This window comes from Myxocyprinus asiaticus, chromosome 33 (assembly GCF_019703515.2).
Source record: "Myxocyprinus asiaticus isolate MX2 ecotype Aquarium Trade chromosome 33, UBuf_Myxa_2, whole genome shotgun sequence".
In the NCBI taxonomy this organism is placed as follows: domain Eukaryota; kingdom Metazoa; phylum Chordata; class Actinopteri; order Cypriniformes; family Catostomidae; genus Myxocyprinus; species Myxocyprinus asiaticus.
This window is the reverse complement of record NC_059376.1, coordinates 39,102,251-39,130,179: the sequence shown is the minus strand read 5'-3', so window position 1 is coordinate 39,130,179 and position 27,929 is coordinate 39,102,251. Positions and strand designations below refer to the sequence as shown.

Here is a 27,929-nt window from a genome sequence, read left to right as displayed (position 1 = left end):
CAAAAAATGAAAATTCTTTCATCGTTTACTTGCCCTCATGTTGCTCCAGTGTCATATCTGTAACTGTATTGAGTATTTGCGCATCCAGGACCTGAACTATCCATTTTACAATTACTGCATTAGGGTGTACTCATTTTTGCAAATCCTCAGTAAGCCTTGTATTTCTTGTCCTGCAAACAATTATTCAAAAGTATAAGCCTATTGTTCTGTGTTTGAATCCCAGGTTCAAACTCACTTGGAAAATCCGACAAAGTACCACATCCAACAGGCTCAGAGACAGCAAGTGAAGCAATACCTCTCTCACACCCTGGGAAATAAATTAGCCAATCAGACCCCGGTGACATCACCCTCACCCAAACCTGGCTCCGCCCCAGAGTTGGCACCTGCTGCCAGCAGCACTCCCTGCAGCCCACTGGCTGTGCTCAGCTTGGGATCAAACAAAGAAGAGGTAAGATATGAACTCAGAACAGATCTTTATACAGCTATGATATAGCTTGTACAGGGCGTATACTGTAGGCAGTAATGCTGCTGGTTTTGAATGGAGTTTCTCTGTCTTAAAGGAAACTTCTGTGCTCAATAAAAGTAACATTCTATGAATGGCATATTTTATAGGTCCACAATAACTTTATCTCGTCCCTTAATTTGTTAAAACAAGCAAAACTTGTGTTTACAGTATTGGATTTACGATAGAAGCCAGTGGGACAAGACACAGCACCAGAATGAACATGAAACTACAGATTTTTTGAAAGTATAGAAACAAGATTGAAACAATATGCATATTAACATGAAACTATTGTGATTAAAAACTACCCCTAAAATTGTCTGTGCAAAATTAAATCCAATCTTTCAGCTCCTTTCCTGACCATGCAAAGCTGCTGATTGCAGTAACTTTAGCACAATACACAGAAAGAGATCAGAAAGGGACATGAAGATTTAAACATTATACACGTTAACATATTGTGCCAAAGTTATATTTAATCTTTCAACTTCTGTCATGACCATGCAAAGCTGCTGAATGCAGTAACTTTAGCACAATACACAGAAAGAGATGTGAAGTAACCATCTGCAAAGTACTGTTTGCATGGTGCAAACTCTACCCGCAGGAATGACATTGTATTGCATACCAGACAGTATTTATCCGGAGATGGAGCACTTGTATTAAAATTAATGGGAGAAATTGGAACAATAATGTGGCAAGACTTGTCTCTGCAGAACAAAAATGGGCGTTTTCCCAATCAGTGGGTGTTTTCAAACAGGGTTGGGCGTTTTTCAACTGCTTTACATGATTTGCCAACTACATTGAGATTCCCTACTTTCATTGGATAGTTCAGAAACGCCCATCCTGGTTTGAAAACGGCCACTGATTACTATATTGAGATTCCCTACTTTCATTGGATAGTTCAGAAATGGCCATCCTGGTTTGAAAACACCCATTATTGTTCCACAGAGACCTATACTTCATTGTGGAGGGTGTAGAAACGGAAGTCCCGCCTTACAGGTGAAAGAGCCAGTCCCTATTTAGATACAGACATTGACTGTCCGTTAACTCGACAACGCGCATTAGCTGGACCAGCCTGAAAAACAACGTTCTTAGCATGAGCTTGAGCTGAAGAAGCACAATTTATGATTGTTGTTAGAAGTTATTGCAGATTTAAATTGTTATTTGATCATAATCTTGACACAATACTATTTTGGAGATTTCGGTCTTTCCCCATTCATGTAGAGCTGTACTTGTATGCCGCTTGTATCCATAGAAAATAGCTGTCCAGTAGTGTTCCAAAGATGGCTGCCAAGTGGACTGGCTTGCCTTGAAAGGGACTTTGATGCATCTGGCTAGAAAAGTAGTCCCACAGCTAAAAGACCCAGAAACACATTTTTGTACATATGAATTCATTTAAGTGCTTTAACAAAAATATGAGCTTCAAATGTCTGTTTCCCTTCAGTACACTTGCCCCATTGATGATGATTGCAAGCATGATTTTTGTTTGTTGTTGCGACAAGAACACTGTCGTCTGGCGATGCAGCGAGAGAAAGACTAAATACCATGTAAAGTTTAGTGTAGTATTTTAATTTTGGTATAAACTATCAAGCTTACATACTTTATTAACTGGTTGTTTTAATTTTTAAATGGTAACTAGTTGCAAAATGCAATAATCTGGCCAATAGGTGAAGAAGCACAAAGGAGTGAACATCAGAGCACTTAGTGAGAAAAGAAGGGATACTTAATTAGCCAGGATGAATAGAAAAAAAAAAAAAACTTTAAGCTGGGTGTATTCTGATCACATCTTTTAAGTTTAAATCTAGGTATTTTAAGGATATACAGAATTTACCATTCATACTGGAGTAATACAGATGAATGATGGCCAGCTAAAGGCTATGGAGTGTAATGGCACGCTAAAGTTTACCTGGCTGTTTCTTTCATTTGTAAGTGTTCTTCTGTTGCCATCTTGTCCCTTTAGTAAAATATTTTTATCTCTTTTACACCTGTGTAAACGTTGAATGACAATAAATTCATTCTTGAACTTACGAAACTAACATTGTGTATTTTGTTTACATAAAGCAGTCAGGACTCGGGACAGTTAGCATTAGCATGCAAGCTTGCTTGCTTATCTTGTTTGAGGTCTCTTATTAATTGAATACTCTGAAATTAATTGTTTCACTGTGTCTCATTTATTACATTTAATTTTCAAATAGACAATGTTACTTTTAAGGTAATACAAAACTTGGCTGGGTCTCGTTTCTAAAGTCCGGAGTAAATAATCTGTCATTGTAAATACAGCTGATATCAACAAGTCTAACGGCATTATGAGATAATGAACAAAGAATCTTTTTGATTTATGATTGTGATATGCTATGAATGCATAAAATGGCAATAAACAGAAAAGTTATAATTAAATCAGAAACCTGTTGAACAGTTGTATTTCTCATATTCACTGAACACTGTGAAGTGAGCTAACAGCGTACATCAGATTTAAACCTATACATAATAAAACAGTTAACAGTACATTTACAATGAAGCGGAATCCCACAGCAGGCGTTGAACCTGAGAAACAGATAATAGCTATATTTCAGAGAAGTATTTGACCATTATTTTGAGCTCAGTGACTTTAACAAATAAATTGCCAGACACAGTAACATATATTATGTCTTTATCTGAACAGATTCAGTGTTCAGTGTCTCAATCAGCTCTCTAGTTCAGTAGTCAGGGCACTGATCAGGCAGTCGGCCATTTCTAGGCCTGTCTTCATCGCAAAATCGTTCCAGTGTACTGAAACGTTCATTCCCTAAAAAATCTCACTGCACCATAAAGTGAGCATCGTTGCTCACTGTATTCCCTTACCGGAAGGGTTGTCATGTCTTTTGAAGACTCTCAAGTCATTAGAAGAGGAGCACAAGTGTAAAACTATGAATTTGTCAAAGTTTAACATTATGGTTGTCGAACAATGTTACATTTACTGGACAAGACTATATTCTCTTACCAGCTTGCACGTGAGGCTGCTTATTTTGCAAGTCACAGTCTGCGAATTTCAAATGCCTAAAAACACCAGACTTACCGGTAATTATTGTCGTAATAATCTCAAGTTTTAAGCCATTTAGAGTGTGCTAGACAACTCATAAACTAAAAGATCCTTTTGAGGAATGCGTCTCTCGTGGACTAAATACAATGGAGTGCTTTGTCGCAACTGTGTGAAGTCGGTCAGACTCTTTCGGGCACTTTGTTTTTGGTACCACATTGTGCTGGTAAATATCACACTCATGGCTCAATGACCCCAGCACACTTTGCACTTTGTGTGGGTTTGGCCATTAAAGACTCTCAGCCCTGTATTTCTCCTGTTAATGTACTGAAGAACCCTTCACAAACAGAACAACTGCCTGGAAAGCCCTACAATGAAATACAAGCTGTCTAAGGTTCGAGACTTAGTTTATATGGCCTAATAGGTGGCTCAGATAAGTGTCTTTTTGAATCGGATGTCTGGTTGTACTTCTCATTTCCATGTGGCTGGTGTGTCACTCTGGAAATCGCTGTGTACTGTGTTATTTAAACCTGTACTGAATGACTCACTGTGGAAATATTACTTTAAAACAGATGTCTGTGCTGCAAGGAATCTCAAACTGGCATTATCTACAAGTCCTGCTAAGCAGTTTTTTCTTTGTCATTTAACAGATTGAGGACGTCATCGATGACATCATCAGCCTGGAGTCAAGTTTAAATGATGAATTTATGACTTTGATCGACTCGGGTTTGCAGCTTCCCAACACGGTATGTAACTTCACCTAGGAACTTTCACTATTATCCTATGTGTGAGAAATTTTGCCACCCATTCTTAAGAACAAATTAAACATTATTTACATTACATCTTAGAGTTAGAAGCACTACATTCTGAATGGATTAGGCTTGTTCAGTGCCATTATAAAATAGCCTGTTCACTTTGTAGTAGGGGTGGGTAAAACTATTGTTTTTCCGATTAATCACAGTCTTCATTTGAACGATCTCGATATCAGTTCTGAAATCCCAAGATCAATCTTTAACTCGATGCACAACCCTCTATTCCAATGAGAGGAAATCACTCACATCTGCGACTAAAGTGAATATATTTGGCAACTGGATGTACTCACCAGTAATTATGTAGTTTAGTCATGAAGTGTTCAGCAGTGAGAGCCTTTCACAGCTTGTTGAGAGTAGAAGTTGTTCCGTGTGTGTCCAAGACGAGATCCACACAATCAATTTGTCAGTGAATACTGTCTCTTAATACCCTTTCTGTTCTTTACAGTCAGTTGTTGATAATTTTTTTTTTTATTCTAATCATGCATCGCACAGAGGAGGTAAAGCCATTCAAGTCCTCTCTAGATAACATGCACTCATTTAAAGGCGTTGTGTACAGAAATGCCATTTTTGTTAGAGAGACAGTACTGGTGTTAACACGTGTTCAACAATCAATGTACAGTACTGTGCAGAAGTTTTAGGCATTTGTGAAAAATTATGCATAGTGAGAATGTCTTCAAAAATAATGCCATAAATAGTTTTCATTTATCAGTTAACATCATATAAAGTCCTGTAAACATAAAAAAAAAGCTAAATCAATATTTGGTGTGGGGGTCTGGGTAGCTCAGTGGTGAAGACGCTGGCTACCACCCCTGGAGTTCGCTAGTTCGAATCCCAGGGCGTGCTGAGTGACTCCAGCCAAGTCTCCTAAGCAACCAAATTGGCCTGGTTGCTAGGGAGGGTAGAGTCGCTTGGGGTAATATCCTCGTGGTCGCTATAATGTGGTTCGTTCTCGGTGGGGCATGTAGTGAGTTGAGCTTGAATGCCGCAGTGGATGGCTTGGAGCCTCCACACGCGCTATATCTCCATGGCAACTCGCTCAACAAGCCACGTGAGAAGACGCGCGGGTTGACGGTCTTGGACGCAGCTTGGATTCGTCCTCCGCCACCCAGATTGAGGAGAATCACTACGCGACCACGAGGACTTAAAAAAGCGCATTGGGAATTGGGCATTCCAAATTGGGTAAAAAAAATAAATAAATAAATATTTGGTGTGGCCACCTTTGCCTTTAAAACAGCCTCAATTCTCCTAGGTACACCTGGACACAGTTTTTCTTGGTTGTTAGCAGATAGGATGTTCCAAGCTTCTTGGAGAATTCTTCTATCTATTTAGTCTCAATTGCTTCTGTCTCTTCATGTAATCCCAGACCAACTCGGATGTTCAGTGGGGGGCTCAGTGGGGGCAATGCCATCTGTTGCAGGGCTCCCTGTTCTTCTATTCTGTGCAATTAGCAAAAGGAATGTTTGGAAGTCTAAAATGTATATTTCCCATTGACACTAAAATTGAAGAAATAAATAACCATCTTAAGACAAATGTTTTTGTAACACATTTTATGTGCCTAAGACTTTTGCACAGTAGGCTACCAATTTTAAAAACTATTGGCAGATTAACTGGCTTTCAACACATTATTGAATCAGCACAATCCAATATCGGTCTACTTCTAATTTGTATTTATATAATGGTACATAAACCAATTTTAATGTGATTTATATATGTTTATGTTTTTTTGTATGGGGATACGGTATTAATTTTATTTGTTCAGGTCTTGAAAAAGGTCTTAAAAAGTCTTACATTTGTATTTTAAAAACTCTGCAGCAACCCTGTATAATATCTTATTTATTGATTGAATGCATTTATTTGTTCACTTTTAAAAAGCCAAAATGATGAAAAAGTAATAAAATATAATTAGTAAAATTTATATTTTCCTAATGTACCTAGTTAAAAGGTCCCCTGTATAATTAACAGCATTAGATGGGAGATCATTTCTTTTATATGTAAGCAAAAGGAACATTATAACTGAAATAAACCCATATGAATCGATATTGAATCAAATCAGAATCTAATCGAGAGCTTGTGAAACAGAATCGAACTGAATCGGGAAATCTGTATCAATACCCAACCTTACTTCGTAGGACAGTATAGTTAGGATAATGCACTATATTACTTGGCGGTAGGATTGTTATTGTGATTAAAGCCAGGAACATACTTTTGTGCAAGTACGTGTATGCAAATGCGAACACTTGGCCAATGCTTTGCCAACGCCCGGTCTGGTTGAACATACATGATGAGCGTTTTTGTGTTACTGTGGCAGGGGGATAGATTTCCCTTCAGAAGTCTGTACCCTTAAACTGGATTTGTTATTATTCAGGCAAGCTGCTATAAATATATTGACTTCATCTCATTTGCTCAGCAATATTCTCTTCAAACTGTTGCTCCATCATGACAGTAGTTGACTTGAAAGAGCAAACTCACCGTAGAAACGGACAGCTCACATTAATGTTCGCTACAGTGTCCCTTGTGGCAATGTTGATAATGCAGCGCATACTTCTATTATATCTGACACACTGTGGAACGCAACAATACACAAAATTAAGCTTGAATAGCTAGAAGCGTCTGTGTTCAAGTACTTGTATAGAGTATGAATATTCTGGGTTCAATACAAGTACTTTTACAAGTAAATGTGGACAATCCGTAAACATTAAAATACTCACTGTTTCAAAAGATTAGCCGCAGGGCGCAAACAGAATGTTTGTTAACATGATTTAAGTGTGGTAAAAACTGTTTACTAACCTTTTCTGTGTAAAGTTAAATCCAATTTTACAATGATGACGCCTTGATGACATAACGCAGTAAACCCTAAAATGACCGTAAGTTGTTCAAGTGAACGATGATTTAAACAACTTTACAGCTCAATTAATACACAAGTTTAACATAAGAATGAATTTAAGTGCTTTTATAAAATTAGAAGCTTCACTTTTTTGCCTTTTTAAATTTTCCAAAAATATGGCCCTATTCACTTCCTTTGTAAGTGACTTTGGTTTTTGCTCGAGGAACGAGTTGAAATAGTTTTGTAGTAATCAACATGATAGCGCAAATGCTGTTGATTGAGCTTAACTTGCATTGAGCCCGGAATATTTTGTTAACGTTGTTAATAATAATAATAATAATAATAAATGTTGCCTTTTATTTAACTTATTGCTATTGCTGTAATTGAAAAAAGAAAATAAACCACTCAATGATGTGCAAAACAGTAATTTTACCAGTGATTAAGAGGGTTTAGGCGTAATGCGAATGCAGGGGAAAATCCTGACCTATGGTAAAATCACTGTAATGTGTGGCCTATAGTCACTTGTTGCTTTTTTTATGACCCTTAGGGAGCAGAATGTAAATAATTCATAAAAAGTAAACTCTCCATTCCTTGTCCAATTATGAATTCCATGATGCAACCTGTGTTTTGCAACAAATCTGTTACTGCAAAACACAGGCTGTAGCAAATCATGCTATGATATGTCGATATTAACCCATTGGTTTAGAAATGCAAATTCGGTTTTCAAATCAATAATGTCAGTTGAGTCAGACAGTGGAGGTTGTGCAACCAGTAACGATCAAAGGTTAACTTCTGTGTGAAGCCTTATGTGATTAATAGTCAGTGTTGTGTTTGTATTCAGACCGTTTGGTTTGAATGTGTGCTGGAAACACTGGAATTCAGTTCTGCACTGAGAGCAAATATAAACTTCTGACACATGGCGCACAATGGGTGGGGTTGGCACGATGTGGAGGAGTGACTGAGAGCTGCCCCACACAGACACACACACACACACACACAAACTCTGGCCATTCAACGTGTGTGCGCACAAGCTGATAGAATTCAGTTGCAAGCTTTGTTTTTTGTACTCAAAGATATTTCCCCATTTTTAAACGTCCCTTTTTACGGAGTTACATTGAAAGAGGAAGCACTTCACGGGTGTGTGAAAGAACATGAGGATTCTGGTTTTACTGTCGGAGAATGAAAAGAAAAAAGACAAGATTGAGGTAAATTTGACACATTTTTACTCCTGGCTTGTGTTAATGACTCATGGAAGATGGTAGGTTTGTGTTTTAGTTTTGCTTTCAAGCAGAGAGGTGGCTTGACATTATTTGATTAAATTATGTTATGTGAAGTTTTAAATTGTTTCTGCATGTTATGGAATATGAGATTTATTTGAGGCCATCTTTAAAGTGCCAGACCTCAGAACTGCAGAAAGTTTGTTGGATTTACATATTACTGATTTTTGTACTTTTGTCACCTCTTCGGCTTTGAAAATCAAAAGTCACCTTTTCAGGCTTGCTCTGTTGGTCAAGATTAATTAAATACTTCTGTGTTTCTGGTAAACCTGTGTGTTTTAAACTTCAAACATGTTTATGGATGGTTGGATAACTGTGACAAAAAGTTCTGATGTCAAGGTTAGTTTGTTTTCAGTGCTCAAGAGGTTTCAGTATGTATTAACATAAGAATATTGAAGTATTTGTACTTTTTGGCCACCATATTTCATTTTTATCTGTTTAGTTTTGCAGATGTTCTCCATAAATTTGTCCTTGACTTGTCTTTTGAGTAGTTTCACTTTCAATTAAATGTGCACATAAGAACCATTTGGTCACTGTTAAAGGTGTTGCCCTTCAGATATACAGGTTAGTTTGTGTTTGTGGTTATCTGAGTTGAATGAATGTTATCCGTACGGGACACCATGGGGGGGGGGGGGCTCTCAGCAGATAATGTGGTGGTTGGGGCCTGGTTTAATGCATTGCAATTGGTTTTCTGCAGCTGCCAGTTTCAGGGAACCTCCTGGATGTGTACAGCAGTCAGGGGATGGCGACACCCACCATCACTGTCAGCAACTCCTGCCCTGCAGACCTGCATGACATCAAGAGAGAGCTGACAGGTACAAATACTCTCAGACATGACTAAATTTTTAACTATTTTCAGCACTCATCTTTTTCTTTACCTATTCTTTGATTAGACTGATTAATAATTTTTGACACAAAATTAGATAAGAAATGGGAAGTAACCACATTTATTTCAGAGATGATAACTGAATGCCACATGCAGAAATTAAACAATCTATTGAGGTCAAATGAAAACATATGTACATGTAGTGTATAAATTATTAACTTAATTGCTTCCATCTTTTTTTATTACAGACACTTTTATTTTTGGGTGCTTTTAATTATTTTACTTTTTTTATTATTTATTTTTTTATTTTTTTATTAATTTTTTTTATTGTTGTTTTCTTTGTTGTGTGAATCACTTCATCTGAGATGTTTGTGAACTAGCCGGCCGTACGCCTATAAACCACAAATTTTACAGAAACGTTTTACACAAGGTTTTTTTGCAAACGTTGGAACGTCCCTGATCTACTTCAAGTCCTTTTCCCTCTTTCAGTCTTTCCAGTACTTTCCCGTATTTTACCTATTCATATTATTGTTGTTTATAACTGCTGTTTCTCAACAGATCTTCATTCTGCAAGTTTCCGATGTGGAAGTGGCTCACCAAATGCTTATCAAGAGCCGTCCGTCTTTACACTGCAAAGCTCGGCACAGAAGCCGCATCAGCAGCTGCATAAATGTATTTACACAGCAATTACAATCGCGGGAAACAATGTATCATGCGCAGAATGTTATATCTGTGAAAAAACTTTCTGATTGTTAAGACTAAGATGTAGAAGTAGACCGATATATTGGTTATACCGATTAATCGGTGCCGATAGTTGCTTTTTGGAACTATCGTTATTGGTAAAAATCTATGGCGATAGTTGCTCATAGTTTTTTCATAATTTCGTCATTTCAATATAAGAGTACCCGGTGTGTTTCGGGCTTAAAAGTCCAGTGTTATGCACCAAATCTTTATTTTTTCTTGTTTTTTGAGGGATTTTGGTTGAACAATAAACTGCATCTGGGATTTTATTTATTTAGGACTCTTTGTCTCTGTTATAGTAAGAAAAGAATAAGATTTTTTTTTTTTTTTTTTTTGACATTCTGTAAATCAGTTTTAAAACTATCGGCCGATTAATCTGTTATCGGCCTTTCCCACCACCTAAGTTATTGGTATCTGCAAAATCCACAGTCGGTTACCCTACTAAGGTGTGCCAGTGTGGTTGCCAGATATTCTATAATGGAATCATTGAACATGAATATTTGTATTTTATTATCTAGTGTCTAAGTATCCCCCCCCCCATAAAAACTAAGTCTATAAATTTAACCCCGATTGTGTTTTCAAATTAGCCAAATTTGTTTTGAATGCGCGACTCTGGCAACACTGCATACGCGCTGCAGCTGCTCGTGCGCTTGTGCGATGTTTAGAAAAACGCTGTTTCTCACTTGATTGAGACTTTTTTCTTTCACATCTGCCTTTTTTTGTGGTCATTATGAGAAGGATTTTTAAAGTATTCTAACAAAAGTTTATGAAGTAACTGTATTTTTTAATACAGGCGCTTGAAAATGTAACAAGGGCTGAATGCAGTTACTTCATTTTTGTTTTCTGATTATGTAACGCTGCTACATGTATTCCGTTACAGCCCAACCCTCACCACATTTGCCATTTCTCTGTTTCACAGCCATTTCCAGTTCAGATGAAATTATCACAGCGTATGATTCACCAATTTATCCTTGATTTTAGCCATTGGTGTATATTTATGCTTTTGCAGAAGTGATTAGGGTAGCGTTGCATACAGGTCCGTTCACACCTAGCACATGTTTGCATCTGGCCGTACTGTTTTTCAAATGTTTTCTGTTAACGTGCTAGACAGACGTCTTTTAATCGTTGCGCCACATCTTGCTTTTTTTCCTGTATCTCACACAATAACGCCATGTTTTTTAGATGCTGTGTCAAGTTAAAAAGGAGTTAAACATTAAAAAGCACATCTTGTCTGCTTTCTGTTCTGTACATTGTGATGCATCTAGCTTTTTTTAGCGCAGTAATACGTTCTGTCTAAACAGCCCCTATTATGTCAATTGACATTTAATCAACATCAAAATTTTAGGTTGTGTATAAGGCAAAATGCATATATTGGCTCATGTAAATAGTCACCATTTTGTTTTAAATTATTATTTATTTAATTTTTTTGCCTTTTACAGTAAAGATTTACATGGTCATGCAGTGTGCCAGATGAATTTTAAAAAGTGCAAATTCATTTAATATGATGTCATAAAAGATGCATGCATAATGATTATAAAATGCTGTTTTAAATTGTTTTGATGGGAGTATTGCATGTCACACTTAATGTTGTTAATATTAAATGTAAATTGTTTTTTGTAGACGCCGAGGCAAAAGCTCTTATGAAGGAGAGGCAGAAAAAAGACAACCACAACATCAGTGAGTTTTTAATTTGTTGGTGTTTTAACCTATAATATTTTTGAGTCTCATGAGATCTCTAAATGTAAATGAAATCTGTCTGAATGTCTGATAAAGTTTGTCCTCAGACATCTGTGGAGTATAAGGAAGTTGCATTACTGTTTATCTGTAACAAACATCTTGCCTGTTTAGTCTTTCCCATCCATTCAGTGTGTGTGTGTGTGTTTTGTGTAGTTGAGAGAAGACGACGGTTCAACATTAATGACCGCATTAAGGAACTGGGAGCGCTTATTCCAAAATCCTCTGACCCGTCAGTATCTCTGCTCTCACTCTCACTTCTCTATTGTGTTGAACAGTGATTGTTACGTGGTAAATTAATTGATGAATTGAATTATGTTGTAAATGAATTGATTTGTTTATTTATGTTAAATATGTTTCTTTGGTAACATTTTATTTATATATTTTTGTTAACATTAGTAAATGCATTAGATATCATGAACTAACCATGAAAAATCAAAATACCATTTGTTCATCGTTGTTTCATGTTAGTTCATTATGCACTAATGTTAACTTATAATTTAAAATGTTGTTTAAAATTGTAGTAGAATACTGTATGTAGTAGGGCTGCAACGGTACACAAAATTCACGGTTCGGTACATACTTTGGTTTTGGGGTCACGGTTCGGTACAGTTTCGGTACAGCAGTGAAAACAAAGAATCTTTCTTTAAATTATTTATTTTGAAAACACAGTGGCTGATGGGCAACAATTCTTATTGTGAAGGTTCATTCATGTATGTCTGCACTATTTCTTCAACAAAATTCCAATGCAAAACTTAAGAGCCTCTTATATGCACATTACAAACATAATAATAATCAGAATATCCACATTATCAGAGGAGAGGTTGGATCTGTTAGCATTGACAATGTCCCCTGCTGGACAATTACAGTGTGTGCTTGTTTATATAGAGCGGGCACTACAGAATTGCTGAAATGCATTCTTGTAGGAACTTTATAACAGGGCTCAAGCACGTTAAGCAGATACTTAAATCCTGTGTTCTTGACGATTGAGTATGGTCGCATATCTGCAGCAATATATACTCCTGTGGCATTCGTTATCGCTTTAACCCTGTCTGAGCTTGCAGCGAGAGGATGCTTGAACGCCATGGCGAGACTATCTTGCACAGGCTGTTTATGCTTTGCTCCTGTAAGCTCAAGAGACACATGTGGATAATGTCGCCGCAAATGAGTCATCATGTTAGATGTGCTTCCTGAGCTGGGCCGCCGATAAGGGGGGATGATTGGACCTTTTGTCCCGGGCCTGGGCAGACAGGCTGTTCCATATTGTATATCGCATCTAAGCACGTTCAGCGGGAGACGCGGATATAAACGCGTTTCTAGTGTACTGTGTGCCACTCTGTTCTGCTAAGTTTTGATTCCGTGCGGCCCCGTGTTGCTCTGCAATCTTTTTTCATTTTAGTTCAGTGTTGTTCATTATATGTTTTAATATTGGTTTCACACATGCTAAGATATGTAATCATTCGTGTGACTGCGTGTACCATACCGAAGACCTTTTATCCATTCGGTTCGGCGTGGATACATGTACTGTTGCAGCCCTAATATATAGTAATTTGCATTTTCTTTTTTTTTTTTTTTTTCAATTTTGGAATGCCCAATTCCCAATGCGCTCTAAGTCCTTGTGGTGGCGTAGTGACTCGCCTCAATCCGGGTGGTGGAGGACGAATCTCAGTTGCCTCCATGTCTGAGACCGTCAACCCGCGCATCTCATCACGTGGCTTGTTGTGCGCGTTACCGCGGAGACATGGCGCATGAGTAGGCTTAACGCTATTCTCTGCAGCATCCACGCACAACTCACCATGTGCCTCACCGAGAATGAACCACATTATAGTGACCACGAGGAGGTTACCCCATGAGACTCTACCCTCCCTAGCAACCGGGCCAGTTTGGTTGCTTAGGAGACCTGGATGGAGTCACTCAGCACGCCCTGGGATTTGAACTAGCGAACTCCAGGGGTGGTAGTCGGCATCTTTACCACTGAGCTACCCAGGCCCCCCCGTAATTAGCATTTTCAAAGTTTAATAAATGCTGTAAAATTTATTGTTCATTGTTAGTTCAGGTTAACTATTGCACTAGTATTGCAGTAACTATTGTTAATGAATACAACCATATTGTACATTCTTATCGTTTTTTTTTTTTTTTTTTAGCATTTTTACAATGATTTAGTGCAGTGCATGTGCTTTTATGAGTATGTCATGCCTTTATACAGTGAAGTAATTAAATATATAAATAATTAGGGCTGAACGAAAAATATAAATAAAATCTAAATATCTTTGACATAGTGCAATTATCAAACCTCAAAGGTTGTAATTTAATTAAATATTTTGCACTCACTGCTCGCTGCGCTTACTGTATATGCACACTACTGTTCTTTGTAGTAAGAGCACGCGTGTGAGGCTAATGAACTGACACGTTATATTTACAGCGCTCTAGATTCACTATTAGCACATTTCTGTAATTCCAAAAATCTAAATCTAAAGTAATCTCATAACACTGGGTGATTGTGGACAGAGGAGAGAGCATTTCCAGAGATCTTTTATACCGAGATAATGACCTCTGCGTTTTACCATAGGAGAGAGTGTAACAGTCAACTAGCGTGGTACGACAGTAAGTCACTGTTTGCGGATACCATACAAATGAATGGGAAGAGCCGTAAACTGACACTTACCTGTCACAAAATTGTCTGTGTCTTCTCTTATAAAATAGCAATTTTATCATAGTAATCTCCTCACATATTTCACTCCATGTTTTACACTAACAATCCTTTTGAAGATTAGTGGACAGGCACTCAATTCATTAAGTGATGAGCTGTTTATTCACAAAAGCAGTTTTATTCAGCACACTCAAGCATTTACTCCATAGACATCCATAAAAATAAAAACACGGCATTTTGTCTCCTCGCCAGTGTACCACCCATAGCATGTCTATGGGACCGCTGCGTTATGCTATTTTATGCTAAGCTTGTAGGCTCAACTTGCTAGAAGTGTTCTGTCAATTCTCTAACTTCATGCCTTCCTTTAGTGTACCACCAGAATAAAAGCTCTTGCCAAAATGAAGGCCTGCATTGCTATGCCGCATGCAGGTTAACAAAATATTACATAAATATTACATTCTGTTACTGGTACTGTTTTATGTATTATAATAATATTAATAATTGTTGTTTTGTTGAGGATTCTTAAAAGTATTAAAAAGTCTTAAATTCAGTTTTAAAAATGTAAGGCAATAAAAAGTCTTAAATAGCACAGAAAATGCCTTAAATATTGTTCACGGAACTATGAATTGTTTTATCTTGCAAAGATTGCTGTTTTGTCCAAATTATTATTCTTTTGTGAGTTAAAATCACCCTTTTAAGCTGTCTGAGAATATCAAATATCATCAAAAGGCCCTTAACTACCATTCATACAACTTACAGCGTGTTGACCTCACTTTTTAATGACTTCAAAATGTACAAGTTTTGTTACATAAATGGTCTTAAATCTTTTTAAAATTGCCATTTAAAAAGTCTTAATATATCTAAAATGTCTTTCCTTTAAACCTGCATATACCCTGTTATTTAGTCTGGTTCTTTTTTTTTTTAAGAGGACTCAAGTGTAGGGGGGCCTGGGTAGCTCAGCGAGTATTGACGTTGACAACCACACCTGGAGTCGTGAGTTCGAATCCAGGGAGTGCTGAGTGACTCCAGCCAGGTCTCCTAAGCAGCCAAATTGGCCCAGTTGCTAGGAGGGTAGAGTCACATGGGGTAACCTCCTCGTGGTCACTATAATGTGGTTCTCGCTCTCAGTGGGGCGCGCGGTGTGTTGAGCATGGATGCCAAGTAGAATAGCGTGGGCCTCCACACACGCTATGACTCCGCGGTAATGCATTCAACAAGCCACGTGATAAGATGTGCGGATTGACTGTCTCAGAAGCGGAGGCAACTGAGACTTGTCCTCCACCACCCGGATTGAGGTGAGTAACCGCGCCACCACGAGGACCTACTAAGTTGTGGGAATAGGGCATTCCAAATTGGGGATTAAAAGGGATTAAAAAAATAAAACGATTACTCTGCGTTCTCTCAACAGGGAGATGCGCTGGAATAAGGGGACCATCCTGAAGGCGTCAGTCGACTACATCCGCAAGCTGAAGAAGGAGCAGCAGAGAGCCAAAGAGATGGAGATGAGACAGAAGAAGCTCGAACATGCCAACCGCAGTCTGCTCCTGCGCATTCAGGTATACTGCAGCTCTCGCTAATGCATTGACCAGAAGCTGCACCTGCAGAATTCAAACGCCCGTCTTTCACAAAGTTCTACACATTTCCCTCTCTTTTTTTATTAAATATTTTCTATTTGTTTTCAGATATTGATAAGAGTGTGGTATTCTTAGCTCAAGCTAACACATTTTACTTTATTTAAATCAGTTCCAGAGAAATCTCACACAATCAATGCAAGTAAAAAAAAAACATGCACAGATTTCATTTAGACCTACCAATGCAAACTGTTTGCCCCTTTTTTTTTGTCCTCCGCTTCAATAAAACAGTCCAGTTTCCCCACACATTTTTTATTAATTTATAAGTGTTAGTATCATCCTGCTATTTATTGTATAATTATGTGAAACTGAATAGTACAGGAATGATTACAGTCCCACTGCTCCTCTAGTTCCAGTATTTATGTCATATTAGTGGGTAATTTCTATGGTAGGTTATTACTGGGATTTTTACCACAATTAGGGGGTGTTGTTTGGCTTGATGCAAAGAAGTCTTTCCCCTTTAGCCATGGTAAAATCACTGTAACTCATGGATTTTAGTGGCTTTTATAAAGCAAAAGCAATATGCTAAAAGACACACTGACGTTCAATAAATACATTTATTAAAAATGTTGATCACTATAAATTTGTCCGCCAAGTAATACAGTTCATTAGCCTAACAGTAGACTAGAGGCCCTGCACATTTCATATGAAATCGAAGAACGAACGTGTGTGAAAAACTGTGTTTTTGAGTTCATTTCAGTGGTTCTTTACGGCTCGCCAGTGTGAACTTTCGGGAAAACTTCGTACTAAATACCTTCTTACTGCCATTGGTCCACATCATCGGTAGGTGTGATCTGGAGCTCCACCTTCTTTGAGGCCAACAGCTAATTCCCATTCAGTCAGTTAAGATCAGTCAACGTGAACACACCGGCGTGTTGTTACATTAGTGACCTGGTGCAAACTTATCTACATCTGTACGATCGCTCACATAGAGACATTTTCCAAGAACATGTCATATGATTATAATTTTTTCCATTTATTTATTTTTTAGTTCCTTTTACTAGTCTACAAAAGGAATCAAATCTACTCAAATACGCTTAAGTAATTATTGTCTCTGTTGTTTGATATGCTGCTTCATTCATGTGCCTTCTGCAGCGAAAGCCATTTACACATCTGCCCAAAGTGAGAGATGCCTCTCTTACCATCATTCTTTTGTCTGTATTCTACCCATTAGCCCTCTTTTATACACCCATCATTCATTTGCAATAGTATCAGTGTCAAAATAAGTAAGGGATAATGTACAGTCAGCCGGTTGTTATTGCACAGTAAACCCTGACAGGGTGATCAGGACCCTGATGCGACACAACTGGCTGACTGTACATTATCCCGCTAATTACACGGCTACTAACCGAATAAATAAATACATGGACATATAATATTGATTTGCGTTGAAATTATGTAATTTGAGAAGAAAGAAATAGCTGAACAGCTGAAATCAACCTCTGATTTGCGTTCTGTTGGTGTTTATTTTGTAAAAATGACTCCCCAATATTCAGCCTATTACAAGACTACTTGCCAAATAAATAAATGAACATGAAACATTGATTTGAGTTTAAATTATTTTATTAGCTTACTTGTAGAGATCGCACAGTGAGCTGAGAAGCAGGAGAGATGGCTCGCAGAACCCGGATGAGTGTTCTGATACGTGGAGGTGCGGTTGTTACAGAGCAATATTGGACCACTAGATGGTGCCATTGACCAATCAGAATAGAGTGTTCCAGAAAACCATGTAATAAATTACAATAACTGTGTAATCCGCATATATTTGGCCGCTTGTTAGCGCATTAGCGGCATGAATGCAAAAAGTAAACCTGAAAAATTACACATGTATTTACAACATATATATCGCTTTAAATCATCGAGTGGTTAAAACAGCTTCTGCAAGTATGGGCCATTTTACAACAAATTTGAACGCTGCTCATCCGATCAGAATTTCAGACAAAACGAGTTGGAAATATTTGTTTTAAAATCCTACATTTTGTCAATTTATAAATGCTCTTGTTGTAATTTGATTGTTTTTTTTGTTTTTTTATGTGGGATCTACAGGAGCTGGAGATGCAGGCTCGTGTCCACGGCATCTCTTCATCCCAGAATTCTGACTCCACACTATCCCAGCAGCAGACATTAACTCTGGATTCCCACCCCAGCAATGATCCCCTCTCCAAAACCCTTTTGTCGCTCAATGGGGTGGGGCTCAACCAGATCACACCCTCTTCTTTCTTGTCTCCGCCTTCTTCCACCTCCTCTGTGGGCGGGGCAGTTACAAGCCCCCTGGACCTCGGGACTCTCAGCTTTGGCGAGTTAGACGACCCTGCCTCCTCCGTATTTAACCCTGCCCTGATGGCAGATATAGGATTGGGGGACATCCTAATGGACGACGGTGGCATCGATCCCCTGCTTTCCTCTGTGTCCCCGGGAGCTTCCAAAACAAGCAGTCGTAGAAGCAGCTTCAGCATGGAGGAAGATGTGTGACACCCTGATGTCAGACAATAGTTTGGCGTGGTCCACAATGACTATCGTTTAAGTTGGTAGAGCAGCGCTGCAACCCAGCGTCTACGTTCCTGCTTGCGTTCTCCATTGACGGCCAGTAGAGGGCAGTGTAATCCCAAGATCATTCATTTATCGTTGTACTGTTGAAGTCTTGTAGGAACAGTGGTAAGTTATATACGAGAGGGGACTCAAAAATACAAAGACTTTGGGAGCAGACGCTGATATTTAAAGCCTTGTTTATTATCTGGACCTCTGATTAATAGCAGAATATATTTGTACATAGAGTAGATTTAGTGCATCTAAAACATCTATTTTGTGTTTGTATTATGCAGATGAATGAAAAGTAGCAAGCAGTATAATAATAACTTCTAGACAAAAAGCCACCTTAATTTATAAGACATGTCGGGACAAAAACATGCCTGAAAAGGTAAATATCTGATTAATTTTAGATTAAATTGTCACCTTTATATGCCATAAACAGTAGGGTCCAAAAGTCTGCAACCACATTGAAAATGTAGAATCATTTGAACCTGGAGAAAAAAAAATTAAAGGAGATTTAGGAAAAGTTTAATAAAATGAAGAAGAAATATTTAGGTATTTAAGATTTCTAGGTCACTTATCAAATGTAAGCAAATTTGAGCATGTTAACTTCCTTGTTTAGACGGTCAAATTTCACACAAGATGCTCTGCGGAACTTTCTTAAATCATGCTGGATTACATGATCATCAGCTTTTGATGCCAGCTCGAGTGCACGCTATTCTTTAAGCAAAAGTGGGACATAGCAAATAGAAAGAAATTCTGAAAATCATACACATTTTTTAATTGAACTTTTCACTCAGATTGTTATGCTGATAATATAATTTGTATACAAATTTAAAATGAAAAATGTTTATGAGATAAATGCATAATAGGAGAATTTTATCTTGTGGTCTCAGACTTTTGAACTTGTCATGTTAACTTTGAGGTAGCTCATCAAATATCAAAGGGACAGTAGTGTTTTTGTTTCCTTTTTTGAATGTGTGCGAGAATGTGTATCTGCATGCTTGCACGTCTGCACATTTGATCAAGGTGGCAGTAAACCTGTTTTTAAACGTGCTTGTATGTGTCCTCAGGAAAAACCAACTGACAGAAAAAACTCTGCGTTCATTTCAAGTTGGGATCTTTTTTTTTTTCTTTCAGAGATTTTGAAGGCTTTGAAAGATGTAAAGCTTAACAGAATGAATAAATGCTTGAGATATTTTAGAAAAAGGCCCAAATGTCCCAGAGCTGGTACATTCAATACCTACACATTTAAAGATGTATTAAATAGGTGTTTATCTATTCTGAACAAAACTGGATCTTGGCCAGCAAGGATATTTCTTAGGCCAACTTTGATTTTAACTTAATGATTTTTATTTGATCAAATTGAGACCCCAACAATTCAAAATTTCTAATTTTGGATCACTAATTATTATAATGTGCTGATGTTAGATTGTCTATGCAAGTACTTTCATGGCGAAGCACCAAAGGTTTACGTGATCAGATGACAGTCGAGTTTCATTTGACATTCAAAGAACCTCTGATGCCACAAAAATGTTCCTGTTCTCTGCCAGACAGGAACAAATCATATTAAATAGATAGTTCACCCAAAAATGAAAATTCTCTCATCATTTACTCACCCAGATGTGTATGACTTTCTTTTTACTGCAGAACACAAAGAACTCCAGAACTTCCAGAACTCTGAAGCTCCTAAAAGAACATAAAGGCAGCATAAAAGTAATCCATACTCCAGTGGTTACATCCATGTCTTCTGAAGTGATATGATAGGTGCGGGTAAGAAACAGTTCCAGTCCTATCATATTGCTTCTGAAGATATGGATTTAACCGCTGGAGTCGTATGGATTACTTTTATGCTGCCTTTATGTGCTTTTTTGAGCTTTAAAGTTCTGGACCCTGTTGACTTGCATTGTATGGACCAACAGAGCTGAAATATTCCTCTAAAAATCTTTGTGTTCTGCAGAAGAAAGTAAGTCACACACATCTGGGATGTCATGTGGGTGAGTAAATGATGAGAGAGTTTTCATTTTTGGGTGAACTATTCCTTTAATGAATCGTTGAACTGTCATTTTGAGTTTGAAATGCATTACTGCAATGCATTTGGCTGAATTATGGTTGTTACACATGTTCATTGTCATTAATGGTTATTTCAAGTTTTATAGACCCAGTTTTTGAGCCAAAAGCCACATTGAAAGGAAATCAGACGAAAACGCTTCCTTTTAATGAAACCGTAGAATGAGGTGTAATCTAAGTTTACTTTTGCGAAAGTACTTGTGTATAACAACGCTGGAAACATACTGTATAAAACTGTTTTTTATATGACTGTAGACTGATTTTCAGATTTTGGCGCTATAATTTTTTTTCCCAGTGGAGAAAAGATAAAAACTAAAAGGTGCAGGAATATTTTCGACTTATCTATACCATGTGGTGATGTATCTGGGTAAACATGTATATAATAATAATATATATTGAATATATGACGTGCTTGTGTAGCACAACAACTAACAAACATTCTGAAGATATTTTTATTTTACTCTTTAACTGTGCTATTATCGTGAATCAAGTTATAAAACTTGTGTTTAAGGTTACACAAAATATATTTTTTAATGTTTTCAAAGATATTAGTGTCTAACATGATGGATAGTTTTAGTACCTTGCTGGCAAAAAGGGGAAAAAAAAATACTTTTCTAGTAAACATTACTTAATTAAAATGCCTTTTAGAAAAATCACAGAACACATGATTATCGTGTCGTAAAATGACAGTAAATAAATCAATTACTTAAGATCTATGCAATGTCAATCCCTTGTGCTTGTGTTTGTGTGATCCCTGTATTGTTGCATTCAGTTTTAGCGTGGTATAATGCAGAATTGCATGTCCACAGCTGGTGTGCAGCTGCTTTGTCAATGCAGAATCACAGCTGAAGATGCTCAGAGCTGCCGAAACTTAAATTCAGTCCCAAACCGCAGGGAATCGCTGTTTTCTTGGCTCTCTTCCAGCTAAATTATTACTTTGAATATATTCCTTTGTAGCCTCTTTTTTTTTTTTTTTTTTTGACACCCAGCATTGGGATCTGAGCCTTTGTGTGTTTTGGACATTGTTGTACAGTTTCTGCTTGTTCAAATGTCCTAAAATTTGCCATCAGTTATGTGGTATGTCAAGAGCGTCATCTGAAAAATTATGTCAAAACTTTTGAAATTCACTGTATTGCAAACGAATAGATAAAAAATAGGCAGTGTTTACATTCATGTCATGAATATGTACTTGATAATATCTTGTAGATGTCCAGTCAGACTTGAGCAAAGGGAATGTGTTTTGTTGTATGTTGTTCTCTATTTCAATGTATCCACACTGTGGATGTTTATTCCTGTATTTTCCTAACAACATTGAAATAAGCAACAGTTATGCAGAATTCTTTTTGTACTCTTCGATTTTAGTTTTGCTTTTGTTTTTTACTTTTAGGAAAAAAGTATGAATAAAGTTTTAAAACAGCTGTATTTTATTTATTTATTATTTTTGGTTAACTGTACCTTTTAACTTCGATTGTAAAAGTCCTTAAAATGCTTAACTTTTGAGGGCCATTCAACAGTGCATTTACATGCACATTACACCAATTACACTTTATAAGCCGACAACTTGTGTTGTCATGTAAATGACTTAAACGGCATTATTTTTGGGGGTTTAAAAGGTCATGAACAGTTTAAGCATAAACCGATCGACACACAATTTCACTCTGTATAAACACATTTGCTGATTATTGAATGTACAGGCCTGTTTACGGTTTGACATCAAAAGCAGAGAATAATCAGATGATTTCAAATTTCATAATGCTGTTTCTTGTGTTGTCGGATTCTTTGAATAATCATATTTTTGGTAATCAGCGGTCAGTGCTGGGTAATAGATTACATGTAATGTAGATTACATAATCAGATTACAAAAGTCAAGTACTTGTATTGGATTACATTACATTTTATAATGTACGTGATCAGATTATAGTTAAATTTATGAATTACATGATTACATTTCTTGATTTCATCACCAATCAACCAAAGGCAATAACTAGCTCGTAATTAACTAATGCCCCTAGATTTTAAAACAGTGGTCTGGATGTTAAATATTTTATGTATACATCTAGCCATGTGTGCATGTAGCTACCACACTGCATTGAAAGGGCTTAATACAATCCACAAATACACACAGGGGATTTGGTTTCCATTTTAAATTTACTTTCTAAATTAATACACAAATAAATGCCAAACTGTTTGAAATTGCACCCTGCATTGAAGAGAACAAATTTCAAACAAGCCCTCCTCCACCTGTCCATTCTAGACACTCTTCTGTAAAAATACATGTTGCTTACAAACATTTTGGAGGTGCACTTCGTCCCATGGATGGTTAAGAAGAATTATGAGGAGGTTATATATCGTACATCTCTACATCATACAGCTCGTGAAAAATTAGTGTCCACTGCAAAATGATCAGTTTCTCTGGATTTACTATTTATAGGTATGTGTTTGAGTAAAATGAACATTTTTGTTTTATTCTATAAAGTACTGACAACATTTCTCCCAAATTCCAAATAAAAATATTGTCATTTAGAGCATTTATTTGCAGAAAATGACAACTGGTCAAAATAACAAAAAAGATAACGATTTTCAGACCTCAAATAATGCAAAGAAAACAAGTTCATATTCATTTTTAAACAACACAATACTAATGTTTTAACTTAGGAAGAGTTCAGAAATCAATATTTGGTGGAATGACCCTAATTTACATTCACAGCTTTCATGCGTCTTGGTATGCTCTCTACCAGTCTTTCACATTGCTGTTGGGTGACTTTATGCCACTCATAACGGGGGGTTGTACTTGCATGTTTTGATTATTGGGGGTGTACCTCCCCCCATCCCCCTCAGAATCTACGCCCCTGGATGAGTATATCATAATGCGGGCCACAAAAGATCGCTTGTGGGCCGCGTGTTGAGTAGTGCTGCCGTAAACGTTAAAATACTCACTGTTTTAAAAGTATAGCCACAAGACGTAAACAATCTGCGTTGTTACATGATTTGAGTGTGATGAAATCACTTACTAAACTTTTCTGTGTAAAGTTATACCCAATTTTACAACTTCGTTACCCTGATGATTTAAAACAACCATTAAAATGGCAATTTAAACAACTTCACAGCTTGAATATGAAAATTAATCTAAATGCTTTAATAAATTATACGTTTATATTTCTGCCTTTTAAAGCCTCCAGAAATTGGCCACATTCATTTCCATTATGAGTGCCTCACTGTAATCATGATTTTTGCTTTTTTTTTTTTTTTTTAAAGAAAAGGAGGGATGAGTCAAAATTAATTTTGTGGTAAACAACATTATGCCACCAATGCTGTTGATTGAGCTAAACTTTTATTGAACCCGGAATATTCCTTTAAGCCTTTTTTTTTTTACTCCACAACTGACCGATTGCAAGTTTGCACTTGATTTTATGATTACTAATATTTAATGAAATTATTTTTTTTTTATCCCATTTTTCTCCCAATTTGGAATGCCCAATTCCCACTACTTAGTAGGTCCTCATGGTGGTGCGGTTACTCACCTCTATCCGAGTTGCCTCCGCTTCTAAGACAGTCAATCCGCGCATCTTATCATGTGGCTCGCTGTGCATGACACCCCGGAGACTCACAGCATGTGGAGGCTCATGCTACTCTCTGCAATTCACGCACAATTTACCACACGCCCCATTGAGACCGGGCCAATTTGGTTGCTTAGGAGACCTGGCTGGAGTCACTAGAAGTGTTCATTTTTACTTAACATTTTTAAACTTAATGATTATATTTTCATACAAATATATTTTTATTATTATTATAGCTGTATTAATATGTATGTAAATGCGCTCAACCAAAAAATAAACAAATAAATAAAATAAAAACAGATTCTGGTTCCTTTTGAAATTGTTGGTCCAGCAGAGGGCAGTAACTTCTCAATTCTGTGTGTTTCACTTGTTCAAAGCTGCTTCATCACCTCAAACCATCAAATAACTAATCCATGCTCGACATAGAACGACATAAATGATGCCTTTGAAGGGCACTTCGAAGGGAGCACAATTATGTCAATCAAGCTTTCACAGGATGGTAAAGTCTTCAAAGGGAATAGGGCATAGGGATTATCACCTCTGAATGAAACACACCCAGTGTCTCCAGTAAAGAAGAATTTACCTATTATAAACATAGTTTTAGGCTCATTTGGAAAACTAGTAAAAGCAAAACAAATGGTCTTATCAGTGAAACTATATTCTGTGAAACCCCACGGTTTAAATGTTGCTGGCTTTAGCCTGACCAAAGTATAAAACACCATATTATCGTTATTTTAGCTGTGCACCCCCTGCTAAAAAATGTGTTCCCTTTTCTTCTTAAATCTCACTTCCCCGTATTATCTGTGACTTTTGACCGAAACCTCATGCCCACCCGCAGACAAATGTTAGTGTAACCCAGACAGACCTGCCTGGAGCACAAGTCTGCAGTGTGTCCACATGAGTAGACTTTCTACAATGTGTGTTTTAATAGTTCACTTGATCTTGTTTTTGGGAGAGGTTCTGTCATTTAATCACAGATAGGATATAAAGCACTCGGATGGGAAGTGCCCTCCTTGTTGTTTTAAGATGAGATGCCAGTGGGGCAGTTTTTAGTCATTCTAGCACTATAAGGCACACCAAAATCATTTTCCAAGTGTGAAAATGAGGTTCCCTGAATAACATAATTGAAATATAAATCATAATGAAAGTAATGGTCTGTATCAAAATCAAGGTGAGACCTTTTTTTTTTTTTTTTTTCAAACAAAGAAAATTGGTGAGTTATAATTAATGACATTTTTAATTTGAAGTTTAATAATAAAATGTTGTTCTTTATTTGGTTTGTTCAAGATGTCTGAAAAACACCATTAACACAGTAAAGAACAGGAATATTAGATTTCTGTGTGGCTTTTGATCTTGTGATTATTTCTACAGCCTGTTTTAAATGGTGCTCTAAGCCATGAAGAATCTGCAGGTTTGTTGTTCTTCACGGTAGCGAGTTTTCACGACGTCAGCAGTCTTTCTTCTCCAAATCCTTGTGAGAACAAAAGTAGGATTGTGGTCACTCGTCTTCTAAACCATCAAATGGGCCTCTGAGGAAAAAAATGTCACAAAGTACCAAGTCAGTCTGTTCTTTCACACAGGATTTTGCTTCAGTCTGCACTGTTTTGAACTGTTTTTACATGTAGATACGTGCTAGATGGGCGTCTTTGACAGTTACGACACGTCTGGCATTTTTTTCCCCATTCTCATGCCATGAGCTCCATGTTTTTGACACTTCATGTCAAGTACAAAACAGTTCAACGCGCTGTATTCCTTTCTGCTGCGTCCCAAAGGTATCTGTTTTTCAACTCACCACAAATCACTCAGAAAACCTTAGCAACTCCATAGCAACGCCCTATCATTTTGGTGGCAAACAGGGTATGTTCCAACAACTTTAGCCAGAGCTTATTTAGCAGGGATGGGCCACTTCTATTAAAATGAATGGGAGAAATTGGAATGCCCAACGGCAGCCAGCGGTCAACAGATGTAGAAAAATGTCCTGCCTTACAGGTAAAAGAGCCAATCACCTTTTAGATAGACATCTCTTGTCAATCAACTCAACAACGCGCATGCGCATTAGCTAGACAAGCCGAGAAAATGTATTTTTTAGCGTTATCTGAGGTAAATAAGCACAATTTATGACACTAGTGATGTCAGATTTTACTACTGATTTGAAATATGTCCTTTGATCGTAGACTTGACCAACCGCTTAGGAGATTTCAGTCTTTTCCCACTCAAGTAGATAGGAGCTGCACTGGCATGATTGGAAATAGCCTCCCGAGAGCATTTCAAAGATGGCCGACAATGGACTGACTTGCTAGAAAGACTTTGCTTTAGCTTACATTATGTAAAGGTTAAGGACAAATAAAACGTTATGGAACACCCTTGTGACGTTATTAGTGTTGCATAAAGGTTTCATGGTGCATCCCAAATCGCACACTTTTGCACTTTTCTACACCATTTTTTTAGTGTAAGTAGTGCTAGTATGTTTACACTGAAAATGCAGCAAAAAGAAGTGTACTATGAGAACCCGGATGATGCATGCATAGTGTATATTATAACTGCATAGTGCGTCATTTGGGACACAGCTAACATGTTGAGAGAAAACATTCTTCATGCAGTATTATATGTCATTTAATTTAGATTTAAGGCAGATTTATTTCTTCTGAGAGCGAAAACTGATCAAGAACGAAGTGAAGTTGTCACATTTTCAGGATTGTGATACATAAATAACGTTCTACTAATCTGTACTATTGTCCTTTGCATTCTCACACCTATTACTCTACATTAGCTCCAACTTTTCTGGCCAACTTTGAAACTTTGTATTGCAGCACTTTCAAAGGAATATTTGTATGGAGTGGTGGTGGTGTTGTGGGCTAAAGCACAGAACAGGTAAGCAGAAGGTTGCCAGTTCAATCCTCACAACCACCACCACTGTGTCCTTGAGAAAGGCACTTAACTCCAGGTTGCTCCATGGGGGACTGTCCTTGTAATAAGTGCAATGTAAGTTGCTTTGGGCCAAATGTAAATTCTGGGTTCAATACAAGTTAAGCTTGTATTGACAGCTTTGTGACAAAATGTGGATCACCACAAAAATACATTTCAGCTCATCCCTCCTTTTCTTAAAAAACAAATCGATTTTACAGTGAGACACTTGATGTACAATGGAAGCAAATGGGACCAATTTTTTGAGTGTTGAAAGGCAGAAATGTGAAGCTTATAAGTTTATAACAGCACTTAAATTAATTATTCAATTAAAACTTGTGTATAATTTGAGCTGTAAAATTGTTTAAATCGTAATTTTTGCGAGATTACAGGGTTTGTGGGTTAATGTGTCATGGCAACGAGGTTGTAAAATATAACTTTACACAGAAAAGGTTAGTAAGTAACACTAAAATCATGTAAAAGCGTGCTGTATATTGTTTACATCTTGTTGCTATACTTTTAAAAAAGTGAGTATTTTAACATTTACGGATCGGCCCCATTCACTTCATTATTAGTAGGTCAAAGTAACCCAGATTTGTGCTTTTTTTTTTTTTTATTTTAAAGAAAAGTAGAGACAAATCAAAATACATTTTTGAGCTTAACTTTAAATATTCTTTAAATGCATTATTCTGTAAATGTCACTGACTCCTTAAAGGGATAATTTACCAAAAAATGAAAATTCTGTCACCATTTACCCTTTACTCTCATGTCATCCCAGATGTGTATGACTTTCTTTCTTCTGCCGAACACAAACGAAGATTTTTAGAAGAGCATTTCTCTGTTGGTCCATAATTGTTAA

General features: G+C 37.1%; 1 protein-coding gene across 4 annotated transcripts in view; it reads left to right on the top strand.

Moving 5' to 3' along the window:
* The window catches only part of LOC127424430 (transcription factor E3-like), a 33,067-nt gene extending 11,036 nt beyond the window's left edge, over positions 1-22,031 (top strand). For 3 of the 4 annotated variants that reach the window (XM_051669649.1, XM_051669652.1, XM_051669651.1), the window contains exons 4-11: positions 224-448; positions 4,166-4,261; positions 9,126-9,243; positions 9,813-9,926; positions 11,616-11,672; positions 11,886-11,961; positions 15,788-15,935; positions 18,057-22,031. In XM_051669649.1, coding sequence (XP_051525609.1) covers positions 224-448; positions 4,166-4,261; positions 9,126-9,243; positions 9,813-9,926; positions 11,616-11,672; positions 11,886-11,961; positions 15,788-15,935; positions 18,057-18,482 — 1,260 coding nt within the window. In that variant the 3' untranslated portion in view covers positions 18,483-22,031. The remainder of the gene's footprint in view (positions 1-223; positions 449-4,165; positions 4,262-9,125; positions 9,244-9,812; positions 9,927-11,615; positions 11,673-11,885; positions 11,962-15,787; positions 15,936-18,056) is intronic. The other variant, XM_051669650.1, reaches the window with a different exon arrangement.
* The last annotated feature ends 5,898 nt before the right edge of the window (positions 22,032-27,929 follow it).